Source organism: Clarias gariepinus, chromosome 14, assembly GCF_024256425.1.
Source record: "Clarias gariepinus isolate MV-2021 ecotype Netherlands chromosome 14, CGAR_prim_01v2, whole genome shotgun sequence".
NCBI classification, from domain to species: domain Eukaryota; kingdom Metazoa; phylum Chordata; class Actinopteri; order Siluriformes; family Clariidae; genus Clarias; species Clarias gariepinus.
The window spans coordinates 23,556,874-23,569,580 of NC_071113.1; the positions used below are offsets into that span (position 1 = coordinate 23,556,874).

The 12,707-nt window shown below is 33.8% G+C and overlaps 1 protein-coding gene across 1 annotated transcript in view; it reads left to right on the forward strand.

The window, feature by feature from the left end:
* The window catches only part of tcerg1l (transcription elongation regulator 1 like), a 120,149-nt gene that overhangs the window by 44,806 nt on the left and 62,636 nt on the right, over nucleotides 1–12,707 (forward strand). Inside the window, exon 5 of the mRNA XM_053510891.1 lies at nucleotides 2,223–2,399. Within this exon, the coding sequence (XP_053366866.1) occupies nucleotides 2,223–2,399 (177 nt within the window). The remainder of the gene's footprint in view (nucleotides 1–2,222; nucleotides 2,400–12,707) is intronic.

Genomic DNA, 12,707 nt, shown 5'->3' on the forward strand with positions numbered 1-12,707 from the left:
AAAAACGATAGATCAGACACACTTTCTACTGTTATGACAAACACTTTTGTAAGTGTTTCAGTTTTATCTGCCATACTTCAATAAGTGTGAACAAAAAAAACATTACAAAGGCATGGAACTATCACGATACTGTGCAGGTAATAGGAAGTTTATTAAGCCAGTGGATATATTTACAGTATGGGACTATAAGGAGTTCCCTGCAGGCTGTTTTTACGTGAGCTCCGGACGATTGCACGTCCACAGTGCACAGATTTTTTGCTTTTTTGTGTTCATTCAAAGAGGACAAGTATGTAAAATCCTTAAGGGACTTCAGCATTTTTTTTTTCTAAGATGACTGTACAAACCTTATAAAATTAATAATATTTAAAGCTAGAAACTGCAATAAATCTTAGGATTATAATTACTTCCCAAAATGACTTTTCAAAATAAGTTGTCATAAAATACATACAGAGGATCGAACATACAAAAAGACAGCTATTCAATATATATTTGATTATGCAATTATAAAAGATAAAAGGTATAAAAGATAAATTAAAAAAAACACATTAGAATGCTTAAAATACAGTACATGCAGTCAATTAAGAAATTAAATGCTGAAGTTTCTTCAGGATTTTACCAACTTATTTTCATTAAGCTATTACAATCTGCACACTACGTACTGTATGCACCACTGAACTCATATAAATAGCCTGCAGGGACTGCATTTATTAAAACACTCAGGCAATCAAAACAAGCACAAGTAACCAGAATTCAGCATCGAATACAATAGGCGGGGGTCAGTCAATCAATAACGGGCTTAGACTGGACTAGAGAGAATTCATAATCGAAAATTAACTGGGTCAAACTTGGTAAGAAACAAACTGGATTTTACATATAGGGGCTGGATACTTCACAACAAATCTTAGTTCCAGAATTCTACATATAATTAGGTAGTAAATGTCTCCAGAAGTGTGGTTACCTTAAACAATCCTGTTGCTAATAAATAACACTAATATATGTATAAGAAAATTAGGATAATAAATTTTTAAATTTGGGATATTGTCTCAAGTATTTTGCTTATTATTATTATTATTAATAATAATAATAATAATAATAATAATAATAATAATAATAATAAAGTTAAAAAAACAAACAAAAAAAACTACTACAAGGATGAAAGGAAAAAGTGATGGGACAGAATTTGTAAAGATTTTATGTTGACTTCTAAAATGAGAGCTGGGCATCTAATCAAAATGTCATGGCAGAAGGCATTCTTAAATTTGGAGGCTATGGAACTAAAGGATTTGGAAAAAGCACTGAGAAAGTATAATTAAGTCAAAGTACAGTCAAACTTGTCAGAATTTTAAATAATGTGGCAGTATCTACCAAAATATCTACTTTACTAATATGACAGAAAATTGTCACTCTTGTGAAAAAAATACACACACTTGAGTATTGTAAGTAAATATATATATATATATATATATATATATATATATATATATATATATATATATATTATTAACTAGGTCACAGTGTCACTCTTGTGAAAAAAATACACACACCTGAGTATTGTAAAGTAAATATATATATATATATATATATATATTATTAACTAGGTCACAGTGGATAACAGCATTAAATGATTATTAATAGACTTTTTCCCCATATTGATTTGAATGGATATTTGAAACTGAAAATACATTAAATATATATATTATACCATTTGTTTGTATACAGTTTGGTCACTGGCTGGAAAAGGGAAGATAAATATCCAACTTTTAAGGTCTAGATATACATGGAATGAGTAAACAGATTGTTTTCCTTATTCATGAATGCATGTGAGTATAGTACAGTATACAGTAGTGGCCAAAAGTACTGAGACAGCATTTGCCAAGTATTATAATTCTTCCTGTACATAAAAAATAATAATAATTAGTTCTTTCTCTAGTGAAAACAAGTGAATTCTTAAGTGAATTGCAAAGTTCGGTGTCAAATTTCTGTACATGATCTTAAGGAAGCAATCAATGCATGGATTGAACAAGTGACACGAAAGTACTGTTTTTAAATTTCATTTTTGTCTAAATACATTTGTCCCCACTGTAGTATTGGAAGTAAAGGGAAGTTATTTAAGTATTTTTCACTCCTGCTAGAACTTCAAATTCAAGACACTGATAAATAAAGAATGCTAAATCTTTTTTACTGTTCTTTTCTAATTTCTAAAACCTATTTTCTCCATTTAGGGTGTCCAGTAGCCATAAAACGTGTTCGGAGCAACAAACGGGTGGCTCTGACAACAGCTGCGGTGATGACTATGGAATCAGAAATGGCCCAGAGGCCATCCGCCTCCTCATCTCGCCCTCTTCACCTGTTCTCACTGTCACCCATTAAGATCCCACTTCTGACACCCCCTAACCCTGGTAAGAACACCCTGCTTTATTCATCTGATCCAGGCTACAATGCCATCTTTATTTATATGATATGAGACAGACTGGCCTCTGTTCACTAGCATCATAAAAAATGGTCTTTATACACCCATCAAGATTCCTCAGTCACCTTTTATCCCAGTTAAAGACAGGGTCAGTGATTTTTACGTTATTTGTCGAAGCTCCCTTCACATTATTGCAGGTGTCAGTAAAATATGTGCTTAAAGGTCAAACTCTGAAGCTCTGATCACTTTGGTGCCTGAAGCTTTGTAAGCAGGAAGACCTAATAATGTTTACTTCTACCATCCAAACTCTAAGGATAGGAAGGTTTTTGTTTTTTGCCCGTCAGCCATAACGCCTTGCAATTCACAAAGCTCTGTTTTGTACTAGTGTTTAGGGTTGTAGACTACAAAATTGCAGGTGTGTTGAAAAATGGTTGAGAAACAGTTTCCAAACAGCTAGCTTTAATGTAATTTATTTAATAATAATAATAATAATAATAATAATAATAATAAAGGTAATTAATTAATTATAAAATTAAATAATAATAACAACGACAAAAATAATAATAATAATAATAATAACAATACATTAGAAAATTAATTCATTTATTGCAAATAAAATAAAAATAAATAAATAAACTACAATCAAAGGTTGAAATTATCAGTATTTAATAATCCCACTTTTTCATTACACATTCAACCCAATGACATTTTGTTGCACTCACCTTAAATTTAAATGCTTTTGAAAAGTGAAATAATCACTTTTTTAGCATATCCATCTAGTCTAGTAAGACATGGTATATACAGGTATCAATCCCAGACCTTTTAAAAAACAAGCATGAATATACACCAATCAGCTATAACACTAACATCACCAGTGTTCACCACCAGGTGAATTAAATAACATTGATCATCATGGACACACAAGGCTCATTTATGCCTGTGGGTTTTAACGGGTAGCCAATCCTGTCTGATCCCACATAAAAAAGCCAATGTAGCATAACACTGACACTGACACTAAAACACTGGCCATGATAGAAAACCATCAGGACACCCAGTGCATCACAGCCTGCCTCATATTGGGCTTAGCAGGCAAATAATTCAAGGTTGATCTGGCTTCCAAGTTTTTTCACAGATATCAATCTAATCAAACTTCCGTTAAAATGTGCCAGACAAACAAGTCTGATCCATGGAGGCTGCACTCAAACCCACAGCACCCAAGGAATTCATCTTAACATCCCCATGACAGACACCACAGCACCACACCCTTTACATATATTGTGGAATCAAGCCCCAAGGGGCCATAACTGCCCTGGGAGTACTTACACAATGTTGGGCTTAATGTTTTACGTTTCAATGTTATGGCTGATCGGTTTAATGACTATAAAATATCTATCTATAAAATATCTAAATGTCTAAATTATTATTATTATTATTATGACACTCTGAGAAGTGTTAAAAAGGTCTAGAGTTTTATCAAAAGCGAATAACTAGAGCCTTATCAAAATGCTAAATTTAGCTGAAGACTGGGAAAGCTGGCATATTTTATCAGGCTTTTTAATTTTTTATTTCTCATTCCACAGTAAAGCTTGTTTTCCCCTTTTTTTTCCTTCTAGTGGCAAGAGAACAGAGCTCTAAAGTAAACCCATATATTCTCAAATTTATCTAAATCTATTAGGAATTATAAATTAAACTTGCAGTCACCATACCAGATTAAGATAGGATGAGAATAAGATAAACTTTATTAATCTTGGAGGATATTAATCCGGGAGATCATGCCCCTTTCTGCAACTTTTGTGTCCCCATTTTCTGCCCCATGATTAAACCTACTTCTTCTTTGTTGTCTCCTCTGACCTATTTGGTGGTATTTTTGGCTTGGCTATTATAAACAGCTTTTACACAAAACCTGTGGTGTTGTAAGCAGTGAATTGTAATATTGAACGCAATGGACTCCGAATACGCAATGGACTCCGAACGTGTTAAATAAGTGTTTAACAGATTTTTTTTTTTTTTAATTGTGAGCCACTATGATGTTATAAGAAATGCTAATGTTTAAGAAGGTTTTAGCAGGGCTTAAGAAAGACATGGACTATATAATATTCTAGTGTTCATATACCTGGTTAAACAAAAGTGCTTATGGAGTCTTGAATCTGTTTGGTCAGAAACTATTGATTTTTTACTATAAGAGCAGCTCTGATTGTAGTTCTGGCTGTAATTCAAATCATGCGGTTAATATAATGCACTTTTTCTAATATTCTAATATGCCATCCTTTTATAGCAACATCTTTCTGTATGCTGGGATGTATATGGCAGACATAATGCAAGCCTAATAATAATAATAATAATAATAATAATAATAATAATAATAATTATTATTATTATTATTATTATTATTATTATAAAATATACAGTGTATGCTTTATAACAACAACAAAAACAACAACATTTTTTGTCATGTTTTACCTTAACAGAATGTTTATTTAACATTCATGGAAGGAATCTTTATTTTATTATCTTTGCAAATACTGTATGTATCATAAATTTATGATAATGTAAATAATATAAGTGGCTCCTGGACATAATTTTACTATGGAAAATTAAAGGTATGGCATCACTAAATTATTTATTAACAACTTATAAAGCATTGGCAACTTTGGAAAAATTGTTTAAATATAAAGAAAATATTTATTCATTCATTTATTTATTTTCTATACTGCTTGTCCTGAATTATTAGACTTGAAGCCTATCCGAAGAAATTTTGGGCAAGAGCCAGGGTAAACTTTGTGCATGGTGCCAATCCATCACAGGGCAAACACACACACACACGCACACGCACACACACACACACACACACATATACACACATGCACACACACGTGTGAGCAATTTGGGGCATCATGTGCATGTCTTTGGACTGTGGAAGGAAACCAGAATATCCAGAGGAAACTCACCAAGCACAGGAATAACATGCAAACTCAACGCACACAGACCTGAATGTTGTTGTTTTTGTTGTTATAAAATTCGAACCCTCAACCCTGGAGGTGCGAGGGCACACAGCACTAATCACCACACAACAGTGCCACCTACAGTATAAGAGAAACTGAATTAAATATATATATATATATATATATTAGGCCCATGTTAAAAAAATAATCAATTTGTGTTGCTAACAGTAATTCTTATTTAATTTAATTTAATGTACAGTAATTCAATTTTATTTATATAGCGCTTTTAACAATGGTCATTGTATCAAAGCAGCTTCACAAAAATAAAAAATAAAATTTTGGAAAAGAAAATATTTAGAAGTGTGTATGTGTGAGAAAAATGTGTCTAGATAATAATGAGATGAATCAATGATGAATGAAATGTCTCTGATGAGCAAGCCAAGGGTGACGGCGACAGTGGCAAAGAAAAACTCCCTGAAATGGCAATAGGAAGAAACCTTGAGAGGAACCAGACTCAATCAGGGAACCCATCCTCATTTGGGTGATAACAGATAGAAATGATATAACATCATGTGTGTAGCAGGTGAAAGTTCAATATAACAGAAGTTATTTAAATTAACATGAAGTCCGGTTCAGCACAGGGAGTCAGTAGGTGCAGAGGGCAGATGTGGTCTGGGTCACTGGGAGCACAGGAGCAGCATGTGTAGCTCCAACCATCATAAAGCAGAATCCAGCTGGAGCTGATCCTTCTCTGGATGCCTCAGGAACCTCGCAGGGTTGGACTTTGTCTACTGAAGCTGGCACAATCTTCAGATGCCTCGGGATGGGTAGAAAAATACAGAACAGATGGAGAGAATTAGCGTAGTTGCCATTCAGGATGTACCTGAGTATGAGGTTATGGGATGAGTTACGCGTATGCCAGATTAAAGAGATGCGTCTTGAGTCTACTTTTGAACTGGGAAACCGTGTCTGCTCCCCGAACACTGTCTGGAAGGCTATTCCAAAGCTTTGGAGCTAAATATGAAAGTTTACTTTACATCAAGTTCCATAAAAGGCTAATTATTTCCCATAAAACCACACCTACCATGTGCTACACTATACTAAGTACATATAAAAAAAAAAAAAGGTACTTTTAGATTGCCCACAGGCTTTTAGTTTGTTTTCCATGTAACCATGGTTCTTAAGTCTGTGAGTTCTTGCCCTCAGTGTATATGCTGCACTATGATGTTTCTGACCGATTCTGAGAAGTGTCCTTGAGAGTGGTCTGAATGCAAATTTCCTTATAATTTATGTACAGACTGAGAAAACTAGGCCTTCAAGCAACACACACACACAAAGTGAAGACAAACTTCTGCTCTCACTTTTTGAAATGCATATAAGTAGAATCAAATATTAACACTTACATGCGAAATATCACACAACACTAATTTATTTTGCTGCTTTACGGTTACTCAGACAATTACATTTTCCTGTGAAAATTAAATGTTGCTTTCGCAATTAAATGTTGTAAAATGTTGCTGGCTGGATGTCCAGTCACATGCTGAGCTTGTTTCAGTGATAGCTTTCTCCCAGTCGGAATAGAAAAATCAGAGCTCTGCCTGGCTTAAACCAATATTTAGATTAAATTGACACTAATGAGAGGTTTACAGAAACAGTCAGATGTGTAATTCTGGATTCACAGTTCTCTCTTGCATATTAATTACCTGTTTTTATTTTGGTGTCCAATACATACTCTCATTTCTAAATAAAACGTAATGGAAAATAAGTTTGAAAAGGAAAAGGAAATACCAATATAAAGTGAACTATAAGGGTGTTGACCTACCCAGAGCCGCCAGGAATGCTTTCATCATTCATTGCCATTCATTTGAATTTGTATACTTCAAGAATACACTCAAAAAAATAACTTGTTAGGTGAACGTAATAAAATTATGGAAAGAATTTCCATCTGAATCAAATGCTTTAATTTAGCGAGAAATAATTTTCTTGACTGACCTAAATGTAAATATGATGGCTTAACCTGATTAGTTAATTACCATAGTTCAGTCCAACTACATTTGTAAGGGTTAATGTATCATATTTACAAAAGTAGGAACTGACTGATTTTATTGGGGCATCTAAACTTGTATGATAGGGATATGAGTTTCTTAATTTAATTGGGTAGTTACAACTATATTTTAAAATAGTACAATTGATTGTGCTAATCCAACAAAAAGTTACACTTATTCGACAGCAATACTTTACTCTAAGAGATGACCTTTTTAATCATAAGAAAACACAAGTTTTTGATAGTGTTTATATAGTCAGGAATTTAAACATATGTTTATCTAGTTTACCCACAGCTGGTGTTAGATTAGGACAAGAAAAACACAAAGCAAACTGAACTTTTTGGAATCAAACTTTACCAGAAAAGGAAACTGACTTAGCAACTGCCTGAAAAAATTGTTGCTTTGAAAACACAACAAAGAGACATAATGAGGGGCACGCCTAATTTGCACATTATTGCCACCCTCTGCTCTGGACGTATAAAGCAGAAGTGATTTGCAAACTAAACCCTTTAGAATTATGTTGTGTTGACATAAATTATTCTAGTAAATTTTAAGTTGTTACATAATGTGCTAAAACTACATGTTTTAAAACTGTTTGACTTTAAAACATAATGTTATGTAATAGAAGCTGCATGTTGTACTTACTGTAGGATAATGTAACAGACACCCAGTTTGCTTTTTGTACATTCTTTTAAATTATGGTCCCTCATTCGTTTTTTTAATGATGGTAGTAAAAATGCTGTGAAAAATCCTTCAAAGTTAGATTCTTCAAAAGGATTTATATCTAATAAATAGAAAACGTATTAAGGTAAAAGAAATAAAATATAATGAACAAATTAAAGACAACACCAGAATGTTTAGTGTTATGTTAAGAATGAATTATATATTATTAGTAAGTATAATAAGTAACTGGACCTCCCTGATGTTTGAATACCCTTTACTGATCTCAGAAAACCAATAATCTAACCTTACTACAGGTCTGCATTCATTCTTTTAAGAAATTAAACACCTACACCATTCATTCTTGCACTATTGATTGAAGTTAGACCTTCCCTGAGACTGATTCATTATTAACCCCCTAAACTCCCAGATTATTATTCAGGTATTCTTTAAAAATTTACTATTAAGTACTGGCTAGCAACTACGATGTAACAAATAAATTATTGTTCTTTTAAGGAATGTGGCTAAAAAGGTCATAACATGGAGTACGTAAAACATAATTTCAGTCATTGTTAAGTGAGATTTTTGCACTCTGTGGATGAGGTGGAGTCGTCGCTGGTGAGACCACTCCTGTAATTTTTTTTTCCTCGGGAGGTGTTATATTCAATGTGTAACTGTTTTAACCCTGAAAATGTACATCCATAAAACAATAGGGAGGTATAAAAAAATTAAATGTTAAGCTGTAGGCAACAAATAAATTGAAAACAAATACAAGACTGTATTTGTACTAGCCTCCGCATCCCCCTTGTTCAATAGCCAGCTCATACATGTAACACTGCGGCTCTGTGAAAAGTACAAAAAAAAAAAAGGTATATACAGTATACACTGTGAAACCTCGGATTGCGAGTAATGCGGTTTCGCAAGACAAGCAAAGATTTTTAATACATTTTGACTTGGAAAATGAACAAGTCTTGGTTTACGAGTACCGAGTATCATGCATGCGCTTCTTGTTTTGACTCCGAGCGTCACATGATCACAACTGAGCCAATGGTTTTTCTCTCTCTTGCACTGTGGAATCGAGGGTGATTGTGTCCTCTGCTTAGTGTGCGACTCTCACTGGTATAATCAACATCTGTGCACGTGTGTACTGTTTAATATAACACTGTGACCACATGTGTGCATGTAAAATATATTTTATTTAGTGTCTTTATGCATGTGTGTACCCATTAGAGAGGTTAAAAATCCATTTTCTCTCTCATTTTCTCAGCCTGCTCTTTGTGTCTGTGTGCGCGAGCATCATTGGACACCGTGCCACACACACACACACACACACAGACCCCTCCTACTTTCACCTTACAGACATGTACACACTCTTTCTCTCTGCTCTACACAGAAACACTGCTCTGTCCTGAATTCTTTCCAAAGGTAAAGTGCAGGTTAATTTGTTTTATTTTCACTTTATGGCACTGATTCTATTAGTGTGCCGCTCAATCGAGCGTCATTCAATCAATCAATTAACATTTATTTTTATAGCACTATAACTATACAGCAACCTAAGTTGAACCAAAGTGCTTCACAGCACTAAAAATGACAATAAAATGGCAGTAAAAATAGGAATAAACATACAGGAACAAAATAAAACACATAGTTATAACTAAATAAATGACAAATAATAATACAAATAATAATAATAATAATAATAATAATAATAAATAAAACAAAATGATAAAATTATTTAAAAAACATGAAATTATAAAAAATTAAAAGCCATTCTATATAAGTGAGTTTTCAGTTTTGCTTTAAACGAAGAAAGGTCCGTAATTTTGCTTAACTGAGGTGGAATGGTTTTCCAAAGTTTAGGACCAGCCACTGCAAAAGAGCGATCACCCCATTGTTTGCATGTTGACCGAGGGACCAATAGCAGGTTTTGGTGTGCAGAACGTAAGGCTCAGCTTTGTTGATAAAAGCTTATTGTCTCACACAAGTAGGAAGGTGCCAGACCATTTATCACATTAAAAACAAACATCAAAAGTTTAAACTAAATCCGGAACTGTACCGGAAGCCAGTGGAGGGAATATAGGATTGGTGTGATGTGATCATTTTTACGATTATTGGTCAGCATACGAGCCGCAGCATTCTGCACAAGTTGCAGATGATGTAGACAAGCTTGACTGATTCCCACATAAAGTGCGTTGCAGTAGTCTAGCCGCAAACTAATAAAAGCATGAATGGGTTTCTCCAGTTCGCTCTGATTTAAAAAGGGTTTGACCTTTGCAAGGAAGCAAAGATGAAAAAATCCTGCCCTGACAACAGAGTAAATGTGTGTCTAAAGTTTAAACTGCTGTCTAAATTCACCCCCAAATTTTTGACTGCATGGCTTAAATGAGGAACTGGAGAATCGAGACCAGCAGTGATAAAATTAAAAAAAATTGGGGTCCCAAACATAATACATTCTGTTTTACTCTCATTCACACAGAGACAATTTTGTGACAGCCAAAGTTTGATGTCATGCAGACAACTGTGGATCGATTTAAGTGCATCAGATGAATTTGGCACAACTGGCAAATAGATTTGTTGTACAGTAAATCATTTGCATACAGATGAAAAGAAACATTGTGCTTTAAAATGATCGACCCTAATGGCAGCATGTACAAGGAAAATAAAACAGGGCCCAAAAAGGAACCCTGTGGAACACCAGAGGTCAAAGGGGTTGAGGAGGCAGAGAGATTACCAGGTTTTTTAAAGATCTTGGATAAAAGGATAAATTAGATACTGGTCTAAAATTAGACAATACTGCAGGATCAAGATTGGATTACTTAAGAAGAGGTCTGACAACAGCGTGCTTGAAGAAATCTGGAACAAACCCTGAACTGAGGCAACTGTTAATAAAAGAGATGGACCCACTGTGTTAAAAACCTGCTTTAGCACCCTAGATGGAATAATGTCCAGAAGACAGTTAGTTGGGAATAACCGCTGGACCACTCCAGAGAGAAAAGATAGGGACACTGGCTTAAACTTGTTAAACACAGATGGGGGTGTAGAAGAAAAAGAACATATATCAAGACTATTAGAAGTCATTAGAGAGATACACAATAAAACAGTGTTTCCGTTGTGTGCACTCAAGTTTGTGAAAAGAGTGGAGGAAGGGTAACTGTGTAAGACGAGAAGGGGGAAAGGGGAGCTAACTTTAGATTTACACACACACACACACACACACACGCACACAGCGCCTGTGCACACAAACTGCGCCCCCTTATCTGTCGGGATTTATTTTTACTTGTTTTTTTAAGGTGAAGTGCAGGTTATTATTTTTTTTTTTTACTTTATATTTTGTGTTAATTATATATATATATATATATATATATATATATATATATATATATATATATATATATATATAATTATTATTTTTTTTTTTGTGGAACAAATAAATTTGAGTTTTCATTATTTCTTATGGTAATATTCAATTTGGTTTACTAATGTTTTGAAATACAGGCCCACCTCTGCAAACAAATTATGCTCGTAATCCAAGGTTCCATTGTGTACTGTATATACATACTCTTTTCATATAAAATAAAAGATAGGTAAAGCAGCCAAACACAGTAGTTCCTTTTTTTTCTTGGGTGGACGATTTAAAATTACTATATCTATACATATCGTGATCATATTGGTAAATGCATTTGAATCAGGATAGGCCACTTTAAACACTCTATAAATAATCACGGTTGTTTAAACAGGTTATAGATTATGTAATACAGGTGAATAACTGTAACAGTCATTATGGCCATTTATGATGGTTGATAAGAGCCACTTGACAAGCTGTTGAGTGAATAAAAAATTCTAACTAACAGTTTTCATTACTCTTGTAGAGAATAAATAGCACTTTTTAATTTCAGCGAGAAGTCATTTACATTGTGAGTATGTACAAGTGTGTAATCCAGGAGGTAAAATGGGTCCTGGCTGTAGACCCAGCAAATATTTTTAGTGGACTGAGCTACGTACTTGAATAAACAAATAAACCAAATAGCTCTACCAGGTGGTTTAGTCTTTCTTCTTATTGATTTGCCGGAAATATTCTTAAATTTTACTTTAAAGAGGAATGCAGTAAAATATGTCGTGTTGTTTAAATTTTTTTACTTCGGTCCAACTGCTCCTGCATATATAAACACAGCAAAGTATTAATTCAACATTCTGGGTGCTAATTCAATGCTGGGGATTTTGATGTCAAGAAAAAGGAACATGTGGCTCTAGCTGTGGCTTTGACTCCATCTGGATGAATTAAATAATCTAACTGTCATGTCAAGAATAGACAGAAGTATCTGTTTTTTTAATCTACTTTAAGTCTCTGATGATGTGAAGTCTAAAAACTTAACGACTTCAGACTGTCAAATTTCTAGCAATAAATGAATCAATAAAGTTAAAAGATCAAGTAAATGTTGTCTCTATTCAAGCATGGTATGTACCTTGGAATTTAGCTAACATCATCAAATTATAGAATGCCCTAAATAAATAATCTGCCCTTATTTCAGGTCTGCATACATTTTTTTTTTGCAAATTAAACACCTACACTGAAACCATTCATTCTCACAGCATTGATTTGATTTAGATCTTCCCTAAGACTGCTTCAATATTAACCCCTGAACTTGCAAA